Below are 27,614 nucleotides of genomic sequence, written 5' to 3'. Positions count from 1 at the left end.
GGTGGAAAGGATGATTGCACTGCAGGAAGAAACAGTTTCACAATTGGCACATCTCCACAGAGTCTTCATTGAAGTGCCTAAACAGTTGCAAAAAATCAACACCTCATTCGAAGCATTAGTTGTTCAGCAAACACAAGCTAATTACTGGAGAATGACTAATGTACCACGATTCAACACCTCACAGGCAGGATCTGTTCATGCAGGTCAGTTTTCACCACATTCATCTGATATTCATTCACCAGGCCCAAATGTTACCGGTCAAGTAGCAGACATTGCTGTGCAGTTTCCTGATGACATCCTACCGCTGCCATCTGTACAAATTCAGCAGCAGACACCTACAAAGGAGGCGACAAAAACAAAACAAGACACACATGAAACAGACCAACCATCACTTGTGCAGTGTCTACCAACTTGCTCACATGTGTCAGTGGGCACAAGCCCTGTCCGTGAACAGTCACTACCCAAAAGCCCTGTAGGTGAATCACTGCCCAAAAGCCCTGTAGGTGAATCACTGCCCAAAAGCCCTGTAGGTGAATCACTGCCCAAAAGCCCTGTAGGTGAATCACTGCCCAAAAGCCCTGTAGGTGAATCACTGCCCAAAAGCCCTGTAGGTGAATCACTGCCCAAAAGCCCTGTAGGTGAATCACTGCCCAAAAGCCCTGTAGGTGAATCACTGCCCAAACGCCCTGTAGGTGAATCACTGCCCAAAAGCCCTGTAGGTGAATCACTGGCCACAAGCCCCGTAGGTGAACAGTCACTGCCCAAAAGCCCTGTAGGTGAGTCACTGCCCACAAGCCCTGCCCGTGAAGTGCCAGAGGCCACTCAAAGTGGCTCTGCTGTGCCTAAAGTTGGTGGCAAAAGAAAAAGGAAAATTCAAGAGACAACAAGCAGGCCTGTTACTCGCTCGCAAAAGGAACAAAAAAAATAAATGTTATAATTCAGAAAATATGTCTTTGGCCTTGTTTTGTTGACTTCACATTATCTAATTACTATTGTATGTATGCTGAAGACTGTGTTGTTTCCAAACTTTCAAGTATGTTCTTGTACACGTGAAGTTTTGGAAATGTTAACACTCAATTAATGAATAGTGTTATAAATATTTATGTATTAATCGTCTGTTCAGTAATGGTCCACCTGGAACCAGTTGCAAAGTTTAGAGAAGCTGCCATTGACTTTGCAGCAAAACATTGCATTTGGGTGTGTTAATTGATGTAAGAATTGCATATGCATATTAGTCACATGCATTTATAAAAACACCTAAGTAACTGCAAACATCTTTCTTGTACGTGTACAGCAGGATTATGTGTAAATTATTACTTACCTTTGCCTTGCTTGGGCATTCTAATTTTGTCCTTTAATCATTTGTGTGTTCTTGTTTCAATAACATCTCAGAATGTATAAAAATATATATACACACACACACACACTGAGTGTGTGTGTGTGTGTGTGTGTGTGTGTGTGTGTGTGTGTGTGTGTGTGTGTGTGTGTGTGTGTGTGTGTGTGTGTGTGTGTGTGTGTGTGTGTGTGTGTGTGTGTGTGTGTGTATATATATATATATATATATATATATATATATATATATATATAGTACTATATAAACTGGTATACATGTATTTTACAAACTAATACACTTCATGCTTCCTTGTGAAAGCACACTATTTTAATAATACAGGCATAATGTTTGAGAAATATCCTAAGTATGAGACTCTAACAGTATTGTGCTTAAACAAATGTTTATTACTTCATTCAATCATGTTTCTCACCATTTAAATAGGTTTCATACAAGGTATACTTACTGCCATCAATGTTGTGTGTACTCCTGCAATATTAAAAAAAATAAAATATAATATATAAATATATATATATTTTTATAAGAGAGATATATTTAGATATATATATATACACACGTATTTAAACTCATGCAGACAGGGAGTTAACCAGACTTTCACATACACACAGAAATGTAAGCGGGGAAAAAACATTTCTTTTTGCAGGTGTGTGTTTGTACTGATATGCCTGGCTAAGAACTATTTTCACACAGTGGTCTTTGTTAGTTTTCAAAAAAACACTATGTGAACGAATTCAAAGTCTAGGGATGTTTTTCAGAAACGAGATAAAAGAAGGAGAAATGTTTCTCCCACAGTCCCATATCACTAACCACAACTGTTAACCCAATTAGATTTACAAAGCCAATTGGCGTTTGAAATAAGGAGTCAAAGTAGTTAGTTTTGATGACCTTGACAAGGAAAAACAGGAGTTTGTTAGCCATTCAGCACATTCATTTTGATGAGCAAATAACACAGACCTGCACACAGCTTTTGTGCTACTCAGACATGGCTGATGAATTCGTTACCAATATTAATCCCCTTTTAGGGTATAAGTACATGATCTGTGAAGCCATCTTGAACAGTCGCGGACAGAAAGCAAGCACACGCCAAATCGATGATTTCATTCGAGCAAAATATCCTTATTACCAAGACCGTAAGCATGCACGGAATTTTAATTCCTCAATAAGATTCACTTTATCAAGTAATGACTTTTTTGAACGTGACCAGGATAAGCTACAACACACCTATGGTTTCTGGAAGATTGCCCAGGAAAAACAATTTCTCCTGAAAGACGGCACTTATATTGTCGTGAAAGGCATATTTATTCCTAATGGCAATAGCAATGTATCCGCTACTACTGATCCGTTTGAATCGATACGTGCTGCAATATCTGCAGCCTCCATTCCTGAAACCCACATTGTACAAGAACAAAAGTACTATGATTATGTACCAAGCCTTTCAGCTGAAAATGCATTGGAATGGGAACCCGAAGAAATGAACCTACCTCCCGACCAATTATTTGAAGAAAGCAGTGGCGATTCCTATGAGCGCTTCCTGGAGGAGATATGTGTCATACTGGATTCAGCGGTTGGGTCAAGCGTGGATGAAAATGCCTTGCATTTCTGGAGCGACCAGTTGCAGCCAGGCGAAGAGTTAATTCTAGAAGAATGGTAAATATAACAATCGTTATGCGTTGACTCTGCGTTTAAATTTTTTTTTTTTTTGTAACCACCATTTTCACTTTCAATGCGTGGATACAGCGTAACATTGCAGACTGCATAACATGTAGCGATCACAAACAAATTGTTTCCTAATACAATATAGTAGAACCTGAAAGAGTAGTACACATTGCTGACGGTATACATATACGTACTTTCCTATCCCTTTAAACATATTAGCAACATTTTTCCATAACTCTAACACATACCTGTTTTGTTATCATGCAACATCTACAACATTGAAAACCGGGTCCACCACGTATGACGTGGGACCCTTGTCATGGGCCAAGGCGTCCTTAAAAAGGATTACGGATGTAAGTCCCGCCCCCAAGCGACGTGCGCGCCTCAAAGCCTATTGGCTGTCATGTTTTGTTATAGTAACGGTAACTGCAGTGTGTGATGCGTGCGGCTCAGTGTTTGTAGGCGTACCCTGGGCGTTAGCCGAATGTTAATTGAGTGGGAGGAGTGTTAGCGTGCGTTTCACGCTGGCTTAACATGACGTCACACGTATTGCATTTGCGCATTGTGTTATCGGCCGTCCTTTCTGTCCAAACACGTCTGGTTTAAAAGAATACAGATGTACTCGTTTAGAATGATTTTAGTTTCATCTTCATTGTATTTGAAATAAAGATGTGATGTTTACTGGTATTTTCTACATGTATTGAACGCACAACGTTCGCTTTGTTTTGCGCATGCGCTAACAGTTAGTGGAGCCAAGCGTGAAGTGCGTGCGCACACTAAGATGTGCGCGCACATTTTTCAGTATACAGGCAACGTTCACTTCATATACATAGTTATGGCTGCTACAAATGATAATAAAAATTACATACTGATGTACACTTGTAGTTGTAACATATAAATGAGTGACGTGTGTATGTACACAATCATATAGAGCTGTGTAACGCGTTGTCACGGATACATATATAGTAAGGTGCCATATTTGACCATCATGTGTTTGCTGTATTTCAGAGATGTCGGGGAAGATACAATCGGATCAATGTATGATTTCAGAAGAGTCTACCTTTATATGAGATGATTGTGAGGAGGAGCCACCGACTACTATACTACATATGGAACTAATTTTATATTGCTTGCAGCGCTTATTAACAAACAATTAAAAAAGTGATACCCTTATGCCTATATTGCATAAGCACTTAATTAACATAATGATGTTGCAAAATAGTGCCTCTTCAATTTTTCTTGAGTGTTCTTTAATGACTACTAACATTTTATGACATGGTGTGTTTTTTATATAACAACCATTCCCACTCTGCTAACACATTTGTGTATTCTATTGTGTAATGGAACGTATGACTGTCGAAACTATGTAACAATAATAATAATAATAATATGAGCATGTTCATGTATAGGGCTGCTAGTTGTACGCAGCGATTTACAGACACATGTTTCAGCCTGAGGTCCCTGGCCCGTGGAACGTACAAATGTTTTTTTGCCGCATGAGGCACAGGGAGATAAAGTGACTTGGCCAAGGTCACAAGGAGCCCACACCGGGAATTGAACCAGACTCCCCTGCTTCAAACTATCAGTGCCAGTGTGTGTCTTTACTCACTGAGCCACTCCTTCTCCCAATGTAAAGGACACTTACAACCAAGTAGCCATTTATATTTAAAATCTCTTGTTACATGGGTATGTAGATAAAATGGTTTGGGACTGTAGCAAATAATGTTACTGGCCAGATGTTATGGTCCCCTCCAATGCATGATGTTCTGAATATGACATCACCATCATGTTATGAAGTACGTTTCTGTGTATATTTCATTAACCTAACTAACTATAGTTTACGGTGTTTATTAATCGTTTAAAAATACATAGTATAGTCAATATGATGATATAAGCTACCATAATAAAGCTGGTGTTATCATTTGTCGGTGTTATACATGGATCCTACACCAATTGATAGAGACACAAACAGTTGTCTTAAAAAGTGTGTCTATGCTAGTGATGAATGTGCTCCCGTAAGTAAACAAATAAGTACAGTTATCCCCTTTTCTCCAAACACCTCTATATTACATTAATGGAAATTATAAGGAAACATACATAAAATGTGATGAAATGTGAGTAATCATTTTGTAATACAATGCACATGAAACCTCAAGAGTAGCTAAATGCATATACATGATACAGAAAGTACATATATGTAACATTTGTGTTTAAACCAATATGTTGGGTTTTTAGTTCAAATAATTATAGGAAGATTGAGGTAGCCACATCTTATGAGAGATGTCAGCAAATATACATACCATGATCAGTCATACTGCAAATATACCTATAATGCAAAGGAACAATATATAAATTGCAAACATTGACATGCCATCTTCAGTACCGTAAACAACACATCAAAGTGTGTATTTGGTGTTAAATGTGCAACACCATGTATATTTAATGACATTCAAAATGTAAATGAGCCTGGTGTACACATCATATGGATGTACATGTTACACTGCACCAATAACATTGTATGTAAGCATACTAGAAGCATGAATGAGTATGGGCATAATATGTGTATTGTGTTAGCATAAGGAACAACACAATGCTAAAATATTAGTGCTTTGTTACCCCAGTTGTATTCACATACACACAACTAAAGTACAATTGAAGAGGGATTATATAACCTGTGCAACAATAACATACCGGTGCCACATCCCTTTGTGCACACAGCAGAGAAAAGAAAGGTGTGCAACCCATATTCATCTGTGTCCTAACAGAAGGTTATATAAAAAAAATTATTGTTAAGATAACATAATGTAAGTATAAAAGTAGAACTTGGAACATATCTGTTTTTACTTACAAGAAAAAAATGAATTGATGAGATTCTGGCGTGTCTGGCCACCACTGGCTGTTTGTTCATTTTCAGCAGCTACATGGGTGGGATGCTCGTCTACCAAAGGCTCAGCTAGGTCTGATTGTACATTGTGCCTGAGTGCAACATTGTGCAAAATGCAACAGGCAAGGATAATATCAGAGACTTTTTGAGGCTTGTATAGAAGAGCCCCACCAGTTCTGTCCAGACACCTAAATCTGGTCTTGAGTAGGCCAAATGTCCTCTCTATAACAGATCTTGTAGATATATGGGCTGCATTGTACCTCTCCTCTGCTTCAGTTTGAGGGTTTAGCACCGGAGTCAAGAGCCACGGCCTAATTCCGTATCCTGAGTCACCTATAATGAATGGAGCACACATAAGCTTACATTAGTGATCAAATTCTACAATGCCAACATTCCTAAATAAAAATGTGTTTTGTGTTATAACATGTAAATGTGTACTCACCCAGCAGCCAACCATATTCAAAATGTCCCTCTTCGAACGCATGGAAGACTGAAGAGTTCCTCAGGATAGAGGAATCGTGACTGGAACCAGGGAATTTGGGTACCACATGCATTATCCTCATCGTGGCATCACATACCACCTGTACATTGAGTGAATGGTAGTGCTTCCGATTGCGGTACACATGCTCACTCTGACTAGGTGCAATCAAAGCAACATGTGTGCAATCGATTGCACCCAGCACACATGGTATCCCTGCTATATTATAAAAGCCAGTCCTGACTTCCAGCCACTCTGTCGCCTCTGTAGGAAAATGAATATAATTCCTAGCGCGTCTATTGAGTGCATAGAGAAACTGGGTCAAGGCCCGCGAGAATGTAGATTGCGAGACCCCGCCCACTATGCCCACAGTTGTCTGGTATGACGCGGAAGCAAGATAATGTAATGAGCACAGCATTTTAACAAGCCCAGGGACTGCACGACCTCTGGCTGTGAAAAAATCTAAATCTCCCCTTATCTCCTGATAAAGAGCTAAGATTGCTGCTGAACTCAAACGATAGCGACTTACAATCTCCTCCTCACTCATCCCATCTAACAGGGTTCTCTCCCTGTACAGACGCGGACGAGGCACAACTTGTCTCCTCTGTCTTCTCCTCTGATCTCCTGTCCCTCTCCCTGTCCCTCGGCCTGTCCCTCTCCCTGTCCCTGTCGTATCCGCGTCACTGTCCCTGTCACTGTCCCTCGGTGTGTCCCTCCCTTGCCCTATATGATTGTCTTCATCATCAAGCATGTCATAGAAAAGAATGTTCCTCCGTCTCCTAAACAATCTCAACATTTTGAAATGAGTAGCTGTGAATGAGCAGGTAATGGGCGTCCTTTAAATAGGTATAATGATGTCAGGTGACATAGTAAAATGCAAGGTTTTACATGAACATAATAAAGTACTTGTGTGGCAAGCTGTGTGCAGTTGTTGTGTGTATTCTGCAGGGAATGATGATATTTGCCAATGATGTGACGTGATGCTTTGTAGAAACATTGCTTGCAAATAAATAGTTGCATGTGCAATGCATGTAAAACTTGTGAACGCAAGAGTCAGTCATGTAATGAGACAAAAAGGCTGAGATTGATGTGGGAAAAGTTTTGTGTAACATGTGTAATTAGCCATGTTATTGTGACATGTTGCCAACAATGAATAGTCGGGTGCATATGCATGCATTTGTGTAATGAGGATAGTTGCTATAGAATGAGTTTACAAGGTGTCCCAATGATGAATTACTGTACATGTGCGTATAAGTTAGGTTGAAGTGCTTGTAATGCAACGGTTATAATGTAAATATGCAATGTGATTGCGCGTCCAATAAGTGACGTCATGAAAATAGGGAGGACCAAACGTAGATGTAAACATGAGAATTTAGATGTACATGAACGTTTAAAGATGCGTGACACATTACAAGCATTGTGTAATGTAAAGGAACATGAATATACGGTGTATGTGTGACATGTGTGACATGTGTAACATCATGTAAACAATTGTCGATCAATGCAGTAAAATGTGTGCTATGATGTGAGGTTCTCCTTTAAGAGTTGAGTATAGTATTTTCCCTTGCCACATCATCACATGATGAGTAATGTGACCCGCAAATGCTGCAAACATGTAAAAGTATAATGTTATGCAAATAATACACGTCAGCCGTGACACAATGCAGGGAATGCCCCCCACACTGTAATGCAAATGACGTTTGTATTGTGAGCAATGAAACGTAAACAGTACTATACTGTTATACGTCCCCGCTCCATTGACTCCATTGATGTACAGAAGATTTTTTTTTTCTAAGTGCCGTTCCGGCAGCCTTAGCGATCGTTCTCCCGTCCAAACTGCCAACTTTAGTTGGCGGGAGAAATCGGCCATAACATCTCAATTTCGTAGTGCCGATCAGCCCCGATAAGCTGATTTTTTTTGTTGAATCCAGACGATTTAAAAAAGTGGCGATCAGTGGCGAAAACAGGCTTATCGGCAGCTGACTGGCCATAACAAAATAATCGGCTCCGAAACCTGGCGAAATCAAGCACTTATCGGCGCTTACTGAATCTCAAACCCAATTTTGGCTATAAAATGGTGATAATTCCCTTATCAACGCTTACTGCATGAGGCCCACAGTGTTTCCAGGCACTTTGATCTGCATCATGGTTCCAACCCCCATTGACTTAGTTTTAAAGGTATTGAACATGTTTCATCCCATTGGAGGGTGGATGATAGGATAGGACCCTGGATGTAGCCGAGCGAGACCTTCTAGATAGATAGACTAGGAGCTATGTGTCCAAGAGGTCTTAATGTAGATATTGGTATTGGCGCCTTTCTCACTTGAATATTTTGTGCAATATGATGCACCCTTCTATTCCCATTAGTAGCTTTGTATATACAGTATGTTGATTCTAATATGAAATTCTAATAATTGCTTTTTATCTATTTTATCTTTTTATTATATATTCCCTACAGATTACCCCCTGAGGTCTCTTAGTACTTTTTTTTTATAAGATTGTTAGTTTTTATTATACACGGTTTATTTATAACTGTAAAATGTTCCATTGTATATTTAGTGTGATCATTTAGTATGCAGATTTAGTTTAGCTTATGTCAAATTCTAGGGATGCAATGTTATCTTTGTTTTTTTAGTGCACATTTTGTTTTACATGTCTTATGCTTAATGTATTAAATATTTTTTATCTTATGTGTATAATATTTGTATTTAGGGACATATGGTAGCTTTTAGGATTCTGGATAATATATGTATAAACTTTATATATATATATATATATATATATATATATATATATATATATATATATATATATATATATATATATATATAAAGTTTATACATATATTATCCAGAATATATATATATATATATGCATTAAGTTCAAATGTTTTTTTTATTGGAGAGATTGCCTTTCCAACACTTAAGTGTATTCACCTGTTAGCACTTTAATTAGATTTGGATAGGTGGTATATAAGGCTATACCCTAGGGCACCTCCCATTGTGAAACTCTGAGAACGCTGATGCAGTGAAACGCGTCTAGACCTTGTTTCCTGCTGCCCCATGCTGAAGCCACTAGAGCTATCTCCCAGAATCAGAGCTGGGTCCCGCCAGATGTGACGTCACAAGCTGTCACAAGAGACGCAGTGTGGGTCGAACGGAGGTGAGATTTTGGCACTCTGTAGAGAGTGTAAACCTCTAACTCAATGCAAATTTTAATTTGTTACACTGTGAGTGCGTATGCGTTTGTGCCTTTCGTGTCCATATAAATACATTTGCCTATACTATCTGCACCATTGTTTTGCCTTATCTTTTCTCTGATGTGAATTCCTGTTATAAAGCTGGAAATACATATAACTACTAGAGAGGATTCTTAGGCTAAGGCCCCGGTCACGGCGCTCTAATGCGCGCCCGCGCTTTCGACTGCGCGTTCCGGCGATTCCCCGGTCTGCAGCTCACTGCAGGAGCAGAGACCGGGGGGGGCGTGCCGGAGGAGTGACGGGGGCGCGGCCATGACGTCACCCGGCAGGTTCGCCCTCATTGGCTGAACCGCCAGGGGGCGTGCTTAGCCGCTCGACACGAGTAGACGAGTAGACGAATAGAATTGAGAGCAGGAGTAGCTCTCGCGCGAGCGCTGCGGCCCCCCCTCGCAGCGGGCCCGGCGCCGTTGCGGGGAGGGCTCTGGTGAGCGCAGCGTCCGCCACAGCGGACGCTGCAGCATGCAGCGGGGGCAAGGCCTTAGGCTTGTTGCCTACAGTATGTTTCACTAAGACTGTTTTTATTGTCTATACCTCTTGATATTTGTCCTGTTCTAGTGATCAATTCTCTTGCTAAAGAGATCTTTACTTTGCACTTTTTCTATTGCACTGGCTTGTTAATTTAATTTGTTTGCGCTCCACTTTTCTGTTTCACTTCCTGGATAATAAGTCGGACCATTAAGCCTCTTCTAATAGAGTATACAGTAGTTTCTTAAAGAAATTCACTGAGGTCAGATCATGGATCCAATAACCTCCAATAAATGTTTACATCTGGTTTTCTTGATTTATTTTTAGTTATGATATCTTTGAATAAGCCAATGTGAGTATTTCATAATTATATTTCGAAATCCAGTAATTATTCAAAAGAATAAATCTATACATGTCATACCTCCTTGCTCAACCTGCGAAGTAGCCTCCAAACTATTTCCCTTCCTCCTCCTTTCTAATGCTTTGCCTAGGATGTGTGCTCAGTATTTTGGTGCAATTTCATCATTAAAGGTAAGCTAAACCTTCTTTACATCAGTTTCATTTCCAATGTCAAACACATGTCGTTTTATACTCTCAGAACCTTAGATGTATTACGTTCTTTGTCAGCAGTGCATTGTTTTGCAATTTGTTGCTAGACCCTCTGGTAGCCAAGGGGATAAAAGTACCAATGTTACATCTGAAGAAGCACCTGTACAACTAAATCAATGAACAGCTCTTGTCGGTCTGTCACAAGTATACATTTTACAACAAATGAGTACAAACATGACTACTGTAACCCAGCAGTTTTGTTTTAAATATATAGAAGGGGAATGCAAAATATGTTTACTGCCTGAAAGATTTAAGCTCATACTAAATTCAAATCTAAGGTGCTAATTCACTAAGCAGCCATTTGCACCATTTTTAGATGAAACCCCCTACTGATGTCAATCGGGGTTTTCTTCCAAAAACTTCCCACATGGATTCTTCGGACTACATTGAATTAACTCCTGAGAGCACTTGTTAGGCTTTCTAAACCTGCCAATTACAATCTGCAAAACTGTCCAAAATGCATTTGCGACATTGGAAGCGTTTTCATTTCTCAAATTAGTTTCTCTTCTAAATGTTTCATTGAGCGTCAGAAGGATAATGTCACCCAATTAGTAAGCTTTTGGTGATATATCACAGACCAGTGAGTGAAACATGGTGTGTGTGTGTGAGCACTATTCAAAATCTCAGTATTAAGGGAATATAGCAATTGTAGAGTATTTAGCTAATGCAAATATTAAATAAAATTGCAATAAGCATTGAAAACGCTTGGTGAATTGTTGCTTTTTTGCAACTAATAAAGGACTGATTTGCTTGTTTTATGACCTACTGTAAAGTGAATGGTTTAAACATCTCTACTAAAAGTAAAGTGGCAAGTAAGTTTTACCAAATGAGCTCTCCCCAGATTTGAAACTTGCAAACACAAAGGTAGGGATGTCATCACAGCCTCAACACATAGCTAATGTTTAAATGGCGGTATAGCTAATATTAAATATCAACTTTGTTTACTTTAGTTAAAACATAATATTCTAAGGTAACCAAGAATTACATTTGTTTTAACTTATGATGACAGAATTAGTGTTTCATGCTAAAACTCAAAAGTAATTTCAAGTAATTGTAGTTTCTCTAATTACTATTCCTAAATAATATGTTATCTGTAAGAGCCTCAGTATTGGAATATGATGTGACAATCTAATGGTTAATCTTATTCTTTTTATAATCCTCTTTCATGTATAGTCTTCAGGTACAGTATATTCTCACAAGTACAGTAGCACATTCTAAATTCTGGCATTTAGCCAAACATATAGCTCTTGGGTATACAATGTTGTTCTTTTGAAAAGATTCACTACAGTATTTTACATATCAGGAATAGAAAGTATTATGTATATGTAACGGGAATTCCCCCCCACCCAATCGCATATAGTGTGTGTGTGTGTGGGGAACCTAATGTTACCTGGTGTGGTGCGTTATACCTGTCAGGCTCACAGGAGGCTTGAGCCTCCGCTAGTGAGAGCCTGGGGTGAATCTCTGGAACGTTCTCGTCGGTCAGCGCCTCCACCTATGTAGGATTCTATAGGAATGTAGAATGGGCCTAGCATAGGAACCCACCCAGAAACCACATACACCAGGGTTATGGCTAAAAGGTTTACTGAACGAGCAAATAACACAATAACATCACATCACATCACATCATATTGTATAGCAACACAACACAGAGTATCATACTTTAACAGTGCAACCTCATCAGTATGCACAACGATATATATGCCACCCTCTGCCACTAGCTGGCAGCTATAACCTTGCCCCTAACTGGGCTATAACCTCCTTACACAGTATCCCCAAAGTCCTTGTACCCAAAGTCCCAAGAGTCCCACAACCCCACCCACGTGTGGAACAGCGCTGCCCACTAAGATGAAGTGTTTAGGTGGTGCACTTGGTGACTTGGATAATACCTGCCCGGTGCTCCTGCTACCGGGTGCGCAGATGACCTTTGCTTGGAATCCCTTGCTCCAGGAGATGATCCAAGATTCCTCCGCCTCAACGGTGGGTGGCTCCCGCATGTAGTGATCCACCTCTATAATGTCACTTATCTCTGCTAACATAGAGGATGTTTTACCTTCACAGCACGTGCCAAGATAGTCACGGTTCCTGGCTGGACCCTCACTTGTCTAGGTTCTACAGGACTCTGTCTGGGACTCTAAGGGGAGTCCCTGTAGTAACCACAAGCTGAGGTGAGTAGGGCCTAGCTGGGGGCTTAGGGGAGACTTCTGGCCTAGTGCAGGAGGCTACTTTCCTCCCTGCACAAACACACCCTCCCCTCTCTGTATCCCAGCTCCTAACTGACAATCCCTGTCTTCACACAACATTGTTGCAACTTTGCAGCATGAGAATCTGTCAGCCTTATTGGCTGTCTGGCTGCCTGTGACCAGGGTGAAAGTGCAGTCCCCAGAGGCTGCTGGGAATTGTAGTTCTTGGTACAGCTCTTTCTTATGGGGACCACGTGTGCGATCTTTACTGCGCATGTCTGAAGCTGTAATGGCCGCCGCTACTCTTAACTGAGCATGCGCAACTTTCAATAGCTCCTGAACACATGTAATGGCTGCCGCTACGCTTGTCAACCTCAGCGCATTGCGCGAACCTCGCACCAACCACAACATGGCCGCCGTGGCTATCTGTGCATGCGCAACCCTTCGTGCATGCGCGAACATCAGGACCCCGATGGCGCCGGCCCAGAAGGCGGCGCCAACCGGGAGAAGTCGCCGTCCCCTTCCCCCACTGCCACATGGGTAATCCAGGGGGCAAAGGAAGATCAGGGGAACCGGGGGTGACCCCCTTACATATACAATGTATGTAGTAGGAGGAAATGACACAGAAGGAATAAAGAAGGTAACTAAGGAAATAATTGGTGTTAAAGTTGTAATATATGTAGCACCCCTCCCTCTTCCCCCCAGCCAGAAGGGTGGGCTGTACAGTGGAAAAGCAGATAGATAGATCAGTCTTTGTGGCTTTGACAGGACTTGTACCTGGTCAGTGCTTGTAGTGACTTGTAGTGCTCAGCAGTTTACCTGATTGTAGCAACAGGACAGGTTTTCATCCCTGGGTTAGTAGAACCGTGCAGGCTTGTAGTAAGCAGTGGTGCAGGACAAAGAAAAGGGCGCCAGGGACTTTCAACTTGGTGTTTTATTGATCAGCAGCATAGTCCATGAAAACAGACTTAGTTTCAGTATTCAAACCACAGCATACCTCATCTCACATTGCACGTCAGTCCATCCCAGGTCCCTACTTAACCCTGGAATTGGAATAAGGTCAATCCACCTCAGCTCCTTACTTAACCCTGACAATGGATTTATTTCCTACTTGCTGTGGATACTTCTCTGCACCTATATATAAGGGCCATAACTCTGGAATACTGTCCCTATGCTTGAAACAAATAAAAGATTGTTGGCTGCTTGTTTTACAGGCCAGGATGGCCTGGAAACCTCCCTGATGTTATTGGAGTCTGGGTTCTGGGATCTTCCATTGTGTTATGGGGATCCTCCCTTGAGTCTGGTCTGGGTGTCAGGTCTCAATACAAAATGGTTGATCCCCACCTTTATACCCAGGTGTGTGGCTACACTCTGCCCCAGCATCTGGGCAGAAAAACTGTTGCCACGTAGTCACACCACTAGATATATGACCCTCTAGCAACTTCTAGAGAAACACAAGGCTAGACATGTGCCGTGGAAGTGCAAATTATAATATAATTGAAACTACTCACATGTCAGAGCCTTGTGAGGGCTTAACCCCAGCACTGCCTGCAGCTGCCAGGACTGACATAGAAAGCAAAAAGGGAAATTCCTAGCAGGGTGCTACATATAGAATGTCTAATTTAGAAGTGTGTGTGTGTGTGTGTGTGTGTGTGTGTGTGTGTGTGTGTGTGTGTGTGTGTGTGTGTGTGTGTGTGTGTGTGTGTGTGTGTGTGTGTGTGTGTGTGTGTGTGTGTGTGGTGTGTGTGTGTGTGTGTGACATAGAAAGCAAAAAGGGAAATTCCTAGCAGGGTGCTACATATAGAATGTCTAATTTAGAAGTGTGTGTGTGTGTGTGTGTGTGTGTGTGCGTGCGTGCGTGCGTGTGTGCGTGCGTGTGTGTGTGTGTGTGTGTGTGTTACTGTCCAATTATAGAATATGAATTTTAGAACTACTCATTACAGTACTTGTTTAGATTTGTGTTTTAAAACACCTGTACAGTACAATAATACTTTGCACTATGTTGCAGCCATGCTCCTTAGGTAACAAAGGGTTTCGTTTATTTTTTGTGTGGGTAAACCAAATGTATATCAATGTTTGCAAAGATCAACTTGCTCATGGATGTATACCCAATCTGTCAAGTTAAAAGAAGAACAACCCCTGTACATTTCCAAGAACAATCCACACCCTACTAGAAAAATAGTACATGACACAAGAAAGTTGTGCCAAGCCCAGCTTGGCTCTATCACCACTTGGATGTGAACCAAAAGTAATTACAAGTAATTTTAATTCCTCTATTTACTATTTCTAAATATTATATTATCTCTAAGAGACTCAGAATTGGAATATTATGTGAAAATATAATGGTTGGTGTTATTCTGTCCATAAACCTCTTTCATGTATAGTCTTCAGTATAATCTCACAAGTACAGTAGCACATTCTAAATTCTGGCATTCAGCCAAACATAATATAGCTCTTAGGTATACAATTTTTTTTTTCTTTTTGAAAGGTTCACTACAGTATTTTACACATCAGAATCAGGAATAGAAAGTATTATACATAAAATGTATGTAGTGGAAGGAAATGACACAGAAGGAAACATTACAAATTGAAACATTACAATTGTGAAAACACCGCTTCCATATACTTATTTTGTGTTCACTTTGATTGCAAACGCATGTTCTTGTGTTCCTGTTTCTAGAAAATGCACATGCTTTTTAATTTTACAGGTACTCCCTTTCCCTGTGTAGTAGGGTATACCTCCTGGGTGTTCTTATGCAGCTCCTCAGCCTTACTCTGAAGGGACTGCGTTGGCCATGTTGGAGGAGGCAGACTGACAGACTAGTTATATCTGAACTGTTAACCAGTATACAGTCAGTGCTGGAGGAGCACGCGGAGCACACAGGCTGTCCTGGGAGCCAGTCAGGTATCCCAGGGCTAGGACAGTGTTTTCCCCTAGGCTCAAGATAGGCCCCAAACATTGTAGTGTGTGTATTGCAGGGTGGCCCATAGTTAGGGACCTTTCCCCAGTAGTGAGAGTCCTGTGACAACGTGGAGCAGGACGGACGCCAGTGAGGACCTCATTACCCTTCACAGACCACGTGTGCGGCTGCTGGTGGTGGTAAGGAGTGAGGGGAGTTTTGCTGGAGGCCCTGCATAATGGGATACTGCGTCTGCCTCCATAAAGGGAGGAGGCCAATGTTGCCCAAGCTTCAGAGGGAAGGTACCCAACTGTGCACCAACTCAACAAAGGGGGGTAGCCCTACATTTCACACATTACTGGACATTGTGGGTGACACATTGCATCTGGGGATGTCTGGGCCAGGCCTAGAAAGAGGGTGAAGATGTATTGATAGTCTCCCTGTAAGAGGAGAGGAGATTGTCATTGTGTATTACAATTGATGTGAGTATTATGTTCATGCCCTGCTGGTAAAGTTTCCTATGGTTTATATTATTGTGCAAGTGGTTATTCCCAGGGGGTATAGTTTCCTGTGAGGGATTATCCCATCTGTGGTGGGATACTCACAGGTGGAGGCGCTGCACCCTGCACCCCAAGCGCGGAAGCTCAGACTTCTGTATCCCAAACAGGTTAGCACCACAGCCCCATAACACCTCATTACCCACAAATCTCCCGTGGGATGGGGGGGAGGGAGATGGGCGGGGGGAATAGTGATGTTACACCTGTAAAATATTATTATTGATTCATGGAGATGGATAAATTCTAATTTTAAGGACTTTAAATTTTATTCCCGCCCTAACAGCTTTTCTAGGAGAGACAATATCCTGATAGATACTCGACTGAGTGGAGACTTTTTGTCAGCAACTATCTTGTCTTCCGCTTGGTCTGAGCATTCCACAATTATGACTACTCTATAGGGCCTTCTCATAAAGCACAAAATGAACCAATGTTCTCTCAACTAATCTTTATTAATCAATTCCCAAACAGTACAAGATATCTCTGCTGGGTTCAAGCAGTATTTTTAGGGTATTTTTAGTTAAATATTTCTCTTGATGCTTCTTTTTTTTTACTCTCTGGGAGACACAGAAGTCAAGGGTCAGAGGGAAACTTAAAGCCCTGTCCGGCTGGAAGGAAAAAATTAAAGGTCAGACTACTGAAGTTATGTTAAGTCAAAATCTAGCTGAACTTGGACCCAAAGTGACTACTGTAGGTGTAATACTGTCGCAGCCCCTTTTACTCTCCAACATCACCGCATTTTTCCGGGATTTTTTTTCGAATGCTACGCTTCATGCCGCATTCATACTGCATTCATATTGCATTCACAGCCGCGGTTGATGCGCGGTTGATGCGCGGTTGATGCGCGGTTGATGTGTTTATTGAGAATGGTTTGGATTTAATTGGTTGCAATTCTTCGCGTGTCCGCCAGATGGCAGATATTCATGAATTGTAATGCGCATGCGCTTCAGCAATGTGTCGACTTGCAGGTTTTTCGTTTAAAAAAGATACCACAGTGGTCTATTGTAAATTGGCCTTGGGACTGAAGGAAGAGGTTACAATAATGTATCAAGTTAGGCTTTTCATATTAAAGAAAGACAAGCACCAGTTTCTGGTCTGGTTATTGTCCAGAGATTCCCGCCGCCATGAGTGTACAAGTGCAGCCCGTGTTCCAAAAACCCGACAGAACGTACGCTTATTTAATATGGGCCGCGATTAATTCAACAGATGATAAGATGGCAACAGTTGTTCAAATTTATCAGTATTTTATCGAAAACTATGACTTTTACAAATTTTCGCCAGCTCCTCATGTGTGGAAGCGTGCAATAAGGAAAATGTTATGTAGTGATCCATGTTTTTTTCGTATTGATCCCGAATTTATTGGAGGGTATTGGTGTGTATCACCGGGTTTTTCCCGTATCTATGATGCAGACGGCAAAAGGTCGTGTTAAAACCAACTAAGAAACATCAGTCGCTGGCAAGCAATGCGCCAGCACCAGCACCGGCTTCCAATAGCGGTCCGACCGTCAGTGGCAACCCTTGCTGCCTGTCCGCGCACGGATACCTGCAGCCTGAGCCGGATTTCTGGATTTCGCGTACAGTTTCGAGCAAGCTTGCATGTACAGTACCTAAGCGATTTCCAGCCTCATCAGCTGACTACAGGTGTAGTAGTCCCGCTGTCACCTGTCAACGTGTATGATCAAGAATACGGGACTGGCAGTGGCCCGGCGCCAGCTGAATGGGAAATTCTATGGTGAGTAATGTTGCCGTATTTTATTCTGTTTTTTTTATTTTGAAAATATCAATATCAGTGCGATTCAAAAGTCAAGCGATTCTCCTGTAAGCAATATCATTGGCTGAGCGGCTTGTACAGTACTGTAGATACTGAACAATTGGTGGAACGCTAGGCACATGCGCATTGGAACCTTCTTGAAACGCATATGCGTGTCATCACATCGAGGGTAGGCGCATGCGCATGTGAACAGGAGACGCCCCCCAAGAAAATTATTGGTGGGACTGACTGGGAACTTCTTTAGGGGACTGACCATTACAGTAAAACTTTTATTTATTTTTTCCTCAGAAAAGAAAACTTTGTCATCTCATCCGGAAAACGGCAAATGGAGGGATTTCGATGGATAATATGGCTTTGTGTAACAATGCCTGCACATTGCTGAATCGGATTTTAAAAAAACCCTCTCAGAGTCTACAGTTTATATATATACTTTATAATAAACCCGAGAAAATAAAAAGGATGCATTTATTCTACATGTATTCCAGTACATATGTGTATTATATACCCGGACAGCATGTATTGTTTTAATACTCTTGTGATGTACAGTACTGAGCATGCCTACAGTATACAGTACAGTATGCCTGGCCAGTACTGTACATTCTAGAAACACTGTATTTTGTTACAGTATAAAAGGAGACAATGGAACAATTTAAAACAAATCAACATTTTCTTTTATTGGTGGAGTAAGTACAAAAACATTTATTTACAAATACTGTACAATGTAAAAACCTTTTAAGTGCACAGCAATTCAAAACATCAACAGGTGTATGGTTTACTGCTAGTGAAAACATTTATGTACAGAAAGTCAAAACATTTACAGTCAGTCAGTATGGTTAACAGTCACATGTTGTTATTAAAAAAAATGTATTCATAAAATATACAAAATGCAACATCTCCTTTGTTAAAGTACAGCAAGTCAAAACATTTCCATTAGGATGGTGTACAGAACAGTCAGTCAGGCCTGCACAACTCCAGTCCTCGAGGGCCGCAAACAGGCCCGGTTTTCAGGATAACCTTTGAAAACGGGGCCTGTTTGCGGCCCTCGGGAACTGGAACAAAACATTTACAAAAAATAAACAACAGTTGAACACTTACACAAATGCGTACCCCCACCAGATTGTCCTTCCAGGGCCGATGCCTTGTATGGCGCAAAATGCCATTAATGCAGTCTCGAATGCTTTTCATTAAAGGATCTGTAATTGAAAAAAAGCACCGCAATTCCTCCACAGTAGTCTTTCTTAAATTATCAGGAAGCGCCCTTTTTCGCGATTTCCTTCATAGTTCACTTTGTAGGCCCACTCGCAGTACACCAAGTAGGACACGTGGTGCTTAAAAATTAACATGGCATACTTGTGGGGTAAACCAGCACTCATCACCCTGAGTGGCTGGGGCAGCTCGCGCAGGATGATGTCGGGCACCGTCTCGATGCAAGTGTGTTGGTTGGGTTGTGGGAGCGGGTGTGCTTCTGGGAGCGGGTGTGCTTCTGTGAGCGGGTGTGCTTGTGGTGGCGGGCGAGGGTAGGTTGTCTGGGAGGAAGCTTTCCTCCTGTCTTGGTCGCCGTGTTGTCTCCTGGCGTGGTCTTGACGGGGTTGTCATGTTATCCTCCTCCTCAATTTTCTCAAACATCCAGGGGGAGCATATGGGGAAAGAGAACAACAAGGTACACAAATATAAGTGCAGACGTTAACAAAATGTAGATAGATTGTGTCTTGGCTCGTATAGATGTACTACTCACAAGAGTTCAGAGTTAATCAAGCAGTTGGCAAATAGGGTTGCCACCCATGTAGATGGCTTAGATCTGGACCCCCCTTGTTAGAGATACTCCGTCAGCAAGGTGATGTATGCAAAATAGAGAGAGAACTACATAGTGTGATCAAAATGGTACAACTTTATATTTAAAAAACGGGTCTGTAAAATGCGCACTTACAATGTGCCAGTAAAAATCAAGCATATATCTCACAAATGGAGAAAGTAGAAGCTCCCCGAACTGCTCACCGCCTCCCTCAGGTGTCTGGCTTTCTTCCACGGATCTGTATGCCGGTTCAGAGCCTCCCTCAAAGCGCCCGTCCAAGAAGATGACGTCACGGCTGCAGAGTTGGTCAGCTACGGGTCCACCAATTTTGGGCTCAGACGCGACCCGTAGCTGACCAACTCTGCAGCCGTGACGTCATCTTCTTGGACGGGCGCTTTGAGGGAGGCTCTGAACCGGCATACAGATCTGTGGAAGAAAGCCAGACACCCGGTTCGGGGAGCTTCTACTTTCTCCATTTGTGAGATATATGCTTGATTTTTACTGGCACATTGTAAGTGCGCATTTTACAGACCCGTTTTTTAAATATAAAGTTGTACCATTTTGATCGCACTATGTAGTTCTCTCTCTATTTTGCATACATTACCTTGCTGACGGAGTATCTCTAACAAGGGGGGTCCAGATCTAAGCCATCTACATGGGTGGCAACCCTATTTGCCAACTGCTTGATTAGCTCTGAACTCTTGTGAGTAGTACATCTATACGAGCCAAGACACAATCTATCTACATTTTGTTAACGTCTGCACTTATATTTGTGTACCTTGTTGTTCTCTTTCCCCATATGCTCCCCCTGGATGTTTGAGAAAATTGCTTAAATCTTTGGAACACGTGAAACAGGTCCCACCAGTGAGGTTTGAGCTGGGTGGTTGGAATATTTTCATCACACATCACTTTTTACTTTATATTCACTATTTTTATTGTTTATAGTTGTTTGCGCCTTATATCACTTAGTTCACAATATCCTCCTCCTCAATGGCATACATGTACACAAAATCTTCTGGTGAAGGGGGTGCGCTTGCTGATGGAAGGTGGTCGAAGGTCCCATTCATCACATCCATGCCACCCTCCTGCTCCGGCGTCGAGATACAGGGGCATGAACACCGAGCAAATGATGTATCCCCGCTATGTCAGTCTCTATCTTCTCCATCCGTTGATCCATTGTCTGCATCTATTGATCCATATTTAGCATGGTCTCCAGAAGCAGAACTATCTTTGCCAGCACAATAGAGTTCCCGGGGATATCCACACTTATCCCATTCAGCATCCGGTCTAACGAGCTGGTTCTTGTGCATGGCGTGCTGTGGACATCTGGGTGGATGGGTGCTACGGAGGATGAGATGGGGGTTCCATGGAGAGAAGCGGCAGTGTCACCGAAGAAGGGTGGAGGAGGTGACCTGTGGATTTCCAGGAGAGGAGAAGCGGCAGCGTCGTCAAAGAGGGATGGAGAAAGTGACCCGTGGATTTCAGGGGCACCAGCGGCAGCATCGTCGAAGAGCAGTGGCGAAGATGGCCTGTGGGTTTCCAGGAGAGCGGCGGCAGCGTCGTGGACGAGTAGTGGAGAAGATGGGGAGATTTCCGGGAGAGCGGCTGCAGAGTCGTCGAAGCATAAACGAGGAAGTGGCCTGCGGGTTCGATGGGTTGGCTGCCATTTGTTTTGCGTTGTGTGTACATCACCGAATTTCTTCCTGACATAATAAGGCTTACGTGTTTTAAAACCCTTAGCCTTTGGGGTCAGCAGAAGGTTTTCTTTATTAGCCTTAGCCTGTCGCTTTGGCCTTGGCTTGGAAACGGCTGTCGCCGCCGCCGCCTTTCGCTTTTTCTGCGTGATAGGCACGGCAGAGGCGAGTGGCTTCTTGCGTCCGTAGAATCGGGGTTGATCCATGGAAGCAGATGGCACAATGCAGTATCTGGACAAGGGCAAGTTCAGATAAAGATCATCGAGTGGTGGGCTATGCAAAGTGTGTAACCTTTTATGCATGGCGACGAGGTACAGGTGTTGAAAGTGGGCGTACGCAAATCTGAGTCATTAACGTATAAATACGCCATCCATTTTGTGGATTCACTGCACATTGAATACACATCGACTAAACATTGAATATACATTCTTGTATTTGTATTTCTTTCTACTTGCAGCAATGCCTGTTAAAAAGATTTCAAAGGATCTCAGCATGAGAATTAAGGAGATGTACACGAGCGGACACCGAATTGCAGATATCCAACGCTGGTTAGCTGCTTCTGGCCTCGTTGTGCCATCAACCACCGTGTGCTATCATGCACACGGAAAAACCAAACAACAAACGAGGACACCAACGGTAACTAACGCGTAAGTATATTTATATAACTATATAATACAGTATATCTATCATTGTTTATACAGTATTGCTGCATATTAATAGAACAATATATTGTGTAGATCTATCTAATTTTATAGTTATTTCTGTATATTTTTATAACAGTATATATATTGTTTTTATTGCTGCATATTAATAGAACAATATATTGTGTAGATCTATCTAATTTTATAGTTATTTCTGTATATTTTTATAACAACAGTATATATATTGTTTATATTGCTGCATATTAATTAATTAATACCGGATTGTTGTTTTTCTGTACATTGTAGGGAGATAACTCTTCTGGTCGACAAAATAAGCGAGGAGAATGATGAGAAGAGTGCATTAAGGGTCAAATACACTCTGCAGGAAAAACACAATATCACTGTATCCGAGACCAGTATAAAGAAGATGAGACGCAGAATTGGATGGAAATATGGACGTGTGAGGTTAGTACTGGACAGTACAGGAGGTAAAAGTGTTGTTTAAGAAACTGTACCTCTAAAATTATTTATTCCTTGTCATTACAGAGCGTACCCCATGATAAGGGACGTTAACAAAATCAAGAGAGTGGTCCAGGCCCAGGCATGGATCGACAGTGGAGAAACTTTCCAGGATTGCATCTTCACTGACGAGTCTACTGTTTGTAACGGATCCGCACCTTAGTTTGCTGTTTGCCTTGCCTTACAGAAATGTGCAGTCCTGGAACACTTCCCCTGATATTCACTGCAGCCCCACCCTGGGTTCACTCATTAAAGCAATGCTGTCACACGCCCCTTCTGCTATTGGTTCACTGACCTTTAAAGACAGCTTTCCCACAATGCTTTCCTGCCGAGCATAATCCTTCCTGGATGTTACAAGTGTTCTGCCACAAGCCCTAATCTTGGCTCTGTGTACTAATCTCTCTAGTTCTATTCCCTAGTTCACGCAGAGGTCTGTTCCTGTCTCCTGTGCTGAAGCGGAGTACTCTCCATGTTGACATCAGCTCCCTGTTTCCTGATGCCTGCTGTGCTTCCATAGCAGAGGCCTATCTACTGTTCCTGAGGCTGCTAGTCTCACGCATAGGCCTGTTCCTGACTCCTGTGCTGAAGCGGAGGACTCCAGTGTGTACTTCAGCTCCCTGTTTCCTGAGGCCTGCTGTCCTACTATAGCAGAGGCCTGTCTACCCGTTCCTGGGGCCTGCTGCTCTCTCTCCATTGCAGAGGCCGTGTCCAGGTTCCTGTGTTGAAGCGGAGCACCTCCAGTGTATACTTAAGCTCCCTGTTTCCTGTGGTCTGCTTCCCTACCCTTAGCAGATACCAGTCTACGAGTCCTGAGGTCTGTACCTCTCTCTCTCCTTGCACAGGCCTGCTCTTGACTCTTGCGCTGAAGCACTGGTTTACCGGTGCTGCCAGGCGGTGTGCCCACTCCGGTCTGTCTATCCCTTCCTGAGACCGGTACCATGGGCCATGGTCACCGCATGTGCAGAACCCGCTCCCGCGACCACGCTCCTAAGCTGAAGCGGGGAACTCCTGACTCCCTGTTGCTGAAACTCCACTTGGATAACGTTTACCCTGATCTCTCCAGTCCTGACCATGGCTTGTCCACTGATGTTGCTACCTTCTCCAGTCCTGACCCTGCTACGTACGACTACGAACTGCGCAATCTAGATCAGCCTGCGCGGTCTAAGGTCGGTGCTTATACAACCCCACCTCAGCCACGCGGTCTGACCCAGGTTTGTGGCAAGCACAACCGTGACACTGTTTCGCTGGAGAGATTTGCCACCTTTGCAATCCACAAAAAAGGTTGCATATCTTTGAAGCCGCGTCCAAAACACCCAGTGAAGATGCATGTGTGGGGTGCCATCTCTAGGCGTGGACCAGGATGTATCGTCATCTGTGAAGGTACAGTAGAATGTATGTCACACGCTTTTGCCTTACGCACTGTACTGTACTAGTGTGCAGTTTTTTGAGCACTTTTCTTTTCTTGTTATAGGAATCATGAATAAAGCTTTCTTCCAAGAGAAAATTGTGCCTGAGATTGTGGAATACATCACACGTGAGTTCCCGGATGGTCACCGTTTCTACCAGGACAACGATCCAAAGCACACCGCGTCAACAGCGCATATCCTTGAGCTGGGTATCAAGTGGGTGAAGACGCCAGCGGAGTAAGTGCGGTAACCGTGTCTCATTTTTTCCCACCGTTTTTACTGTGTACTGTATCTCTTAAACTAATTGTCCTTTTTTTCCCCCTCCAATGACAAATCGCCAGACTTTAATCCGATCGAAATGGTCTGGCATCAGCTGAAGGACCATATCCGAAAAGTCGTGAAACCCTCCAAAAAGGTTGAGTTGGCGCAATGCTTACTGAGTTTTTGGAACGATGTACTCACCGTGGAACGATGCAATAAATATATTGACCATATTGCGACTGTGTTGCCCATTGTGATCGCGCGTAATGGGCAAGCATCAGGAAGGTAGTATGGTATACTGAAGTACTGTACTGTAGTATTGTAAGTACAGTATGATACAGGTAAGTATGGCACAGATTTTTTCTTTCCTAGTAGTCAGAGTATACAGTAGTTCCAGTATAGACTAGTTTGACAGTACTACAGTAACTGCATACTGTAGTCCAATATGGAGTAGCTATACAGTACACAATGCCATAATACAGTATGCACCTACAGTACAGTAACTGCTCAATTTTTTTCTTTCCAGAGAGAGCAGCACCAGCCATCTGGTTACAAAGTATTTAACAGTAGTCAGAGTATACAGTAGTTCCAGTATAGACTTGTTTGACAGTACTACCAGTGTACTGTAGTCCAATATGGAGTAGCTACAGTATACAGTACACTGTGCCATAATACAGTACAGTATGCACCTAACTGCTCAATTTATTTATTTCCAGAGAGAGAGCAGCACCAGCCATCTGGTTCCAAACTATTTAACAGTAGTCACAGTATACAGTAGTTCCAGTATAGACTAGTTTAACAGTACTACACAGCACACAATGCCATAATACAGTATGCACATAACTGCACTAATTTTTTGTTTTCTTGTCTACTGTATTTAGAAAAAAAGGATGGACTGGGGGAGAGGGGGGAGTGTCGTGTACAGTCTGTGGAGGCCGTCACTGTATGTTTCAATTTTTTCATATATATTTTAATCATAGTGGGCACATAGAGACAAATACATTATGCACACACTTTTATACTAGGGGACATTCACTGAATAAAGACGTGGCTACCAAAGAAGCATTGCAATTGCAATGTGAAGTGACTCGTTGTAATACAGGGATTTCTTCTTTTTTATATTTCAATCATAGTGGGCACATTGATATATACTGTATGCATTATTATTATTATTTTATAATACTGTGTGGGTGTTTCAAAGAAATTTAAAAAAATGAAAACATTGCAAACCAAAAAATCTCTCAAAAGGAATTTCACAGTTTAGCGGATGGAGGTCGCTCAGATGGAGCTTCATGCTCTTAAACTAGAGCTAGAAGTCTCACGCCATGAGACCTGGAGTCTCAACTCAGAAGTGCAGAAATGGAAGGAGGACTATGAGGATGCCCTGAGGGTTATACAGACTGCGGAAACAAAGAATAGAAACCTGAAGGATGTTTCATACTGTATATGGATGATCCGGCCAGTAAAGAAGTAACGGTGAAGCAACAACTCCAATGAGGAAAGTTGGAAGTTAGCACTGGAAGAAGCAGAGGCACTCTTCACCAGGAAGAGCAAATCCCTGTGTCTGCAATTGAAACTCTCTCAGATCAGAGCAGACTCTGAAAGAAAGTAAATATGCATGCAAACCCTCCAGAGCAGACTCTGAAAGAAAGTAAAGATGCATGCAAACCCTCCAGAAATATAGCCTAGCATTCATCCATGGAAGGTTGGAGAGAGAAATGCTCTGCAGCACTCATATTACAGGCTTCCTACAGAGGAACAAAATTTCATCAGCTGTGTCACCAGAATAATAAACCTTTTATTGAATCAATTAAAATAATTCAGCTAAATAAACATACAAATAAATTGTCCCAGGCGCTGTGAATAAAGTCCAATGATAACTATGATAACAAATTAAGGTGAATAACCATAAAGTGATCAAAAATTAATCAAAAGATAAAAGCAGCCTAAGGAACAAAAAATCAACAGACTATTCCAAATCTGTATAAACCAAATAAACATACAAATAAATTGTCCCAGGCGCTGTGAATAAAGTCCAATGAACCCAAATACCGTGAACCAATTGGGCAGTCTTTAGTATAGGCTTCCTATGCCAGATAGATGATCTTGATAGTTGTTGGACAGGCAGGGGTGTTGTCTGATATGATGTGCTGATGTCTCTGAAATCATAGAAAAAAACAGCAGGGCACGCACATAGCGTGGTATGTTTTTTTAAATTACCCCCCTGCCTAGAACCCTGAAATCCTACTTACAGGATGAGGGCTCTCAGGTACAGTTGAGAGAATCTGTGCCTCACGTCTCTGTCCCTCAGAACGTCTCACGGATCCACGTGGTCTGGTCTGCAAGGGTCCCCTCACTCAGCGATAGTGGTAGTAGGGATGGTTTACTCCAACGCTCCCACAGATGAATGCGTGTGGGGGGGGGGGGTTTGAGACGGGGAAGATATGGAAATATACTAGTGTGATAACGTACAAGGTATTTATTGACATAAAACAACAATAAAATCACACTTACAATGTGGAAAGTTGGCGAGCTCCGCTCACAATGCCGTCCGCAGCCTGTGTAGCTCCTAATGCTGCCAAGGGGAAGGTCGCCACGCGCTGCACTCGATTCCGGAAATCAGAGTGACGTCAGCAGTGGGGCAGACCGGAACTCTCCTCACACCAGGAACTACGGGTGCCCGGGCAGCTCAATTCACTAGGCTCCTCCTCCCTACGCGTTTCGTGACGAGTTGTCACTTCCTCAGGGGATAATGGAGCCTAGTGGATAGGCTATTTATGCTAATCTTAAGTGGAGAGCCCTCCTACAAGTGGGATGGACTGGGCGTGAATAGCTATCTTCCCTTTCTCCCAGCTGTCCCATTGATGGCCTTAGAGATCGCCATGTTTCTTGGTTAAATGATCTATTTCAATCATAGTGGGCACATTGATATATACTGTATGCATTATTATTATTTTATAATACTGTGTGGGTGTTTCAAAGAAAAATGAAAACATTGCAACACTTGTACCAACTGCATTGGCTGCAAGCATAGTAAAAAGACCAAAAACTTTCAATCTAAAGTAACAGGGGTAAGCTTTGATATTAAAACCTTTATTAATTGCAGGACCAACTTCTGTGTTTACTTATTAGAATGTCCATGCGGCCTGCAATATGTAGGCCGCACTGGGAGACCCCTCAAAAGACGGTTC

General features: G+C 42.3%; 1 protein-coding gene across 1 annotated transcript in view; it reads left to right on the top strand.

Moving 5' to 3' along the window:
* The window catches only part of LOC142488279 (uncharacterized), a 28,658-nt gene extending 2,761 nt beyond the window's left edge, over positions 1 to 25,897 (top strand). The window contains exon 4 of the mRNA XM_075588652.1: positions 25,731 to 25,897. Coding sequence (XP_075444767.1) covers positions 25,731 to 25,897 — 167 coding nt within the window. The remainder of the gene's footprint in view (positions 1 to 25,730) is intronic.
* The last annotated feature ends 1,717 nt before the right edge of the window (positions 25,898 to 27,614 follow it).

The sequence above is a fragment of the Ascaphus truei genome, chromosome 2 (assembly GCF_040206685.1).
Source record: "Ascaphus truei isolate aAscTru1 chromosome 2, aAscTru1.hap1, whole genome shotgun sequence".
Taxonomy (NCBI): domain Eukaryota; kingdom Metazoa; phylum Chordata; class Amphibia; order Anura; family Ascaphidae; genus Ascaphus; species Ascaphus truei.
The sequence above is the reverse complement of the archived record's forward strand: the minus strand, read 5'-3'. Positions and strand labels throughout refer to the sequence as shown.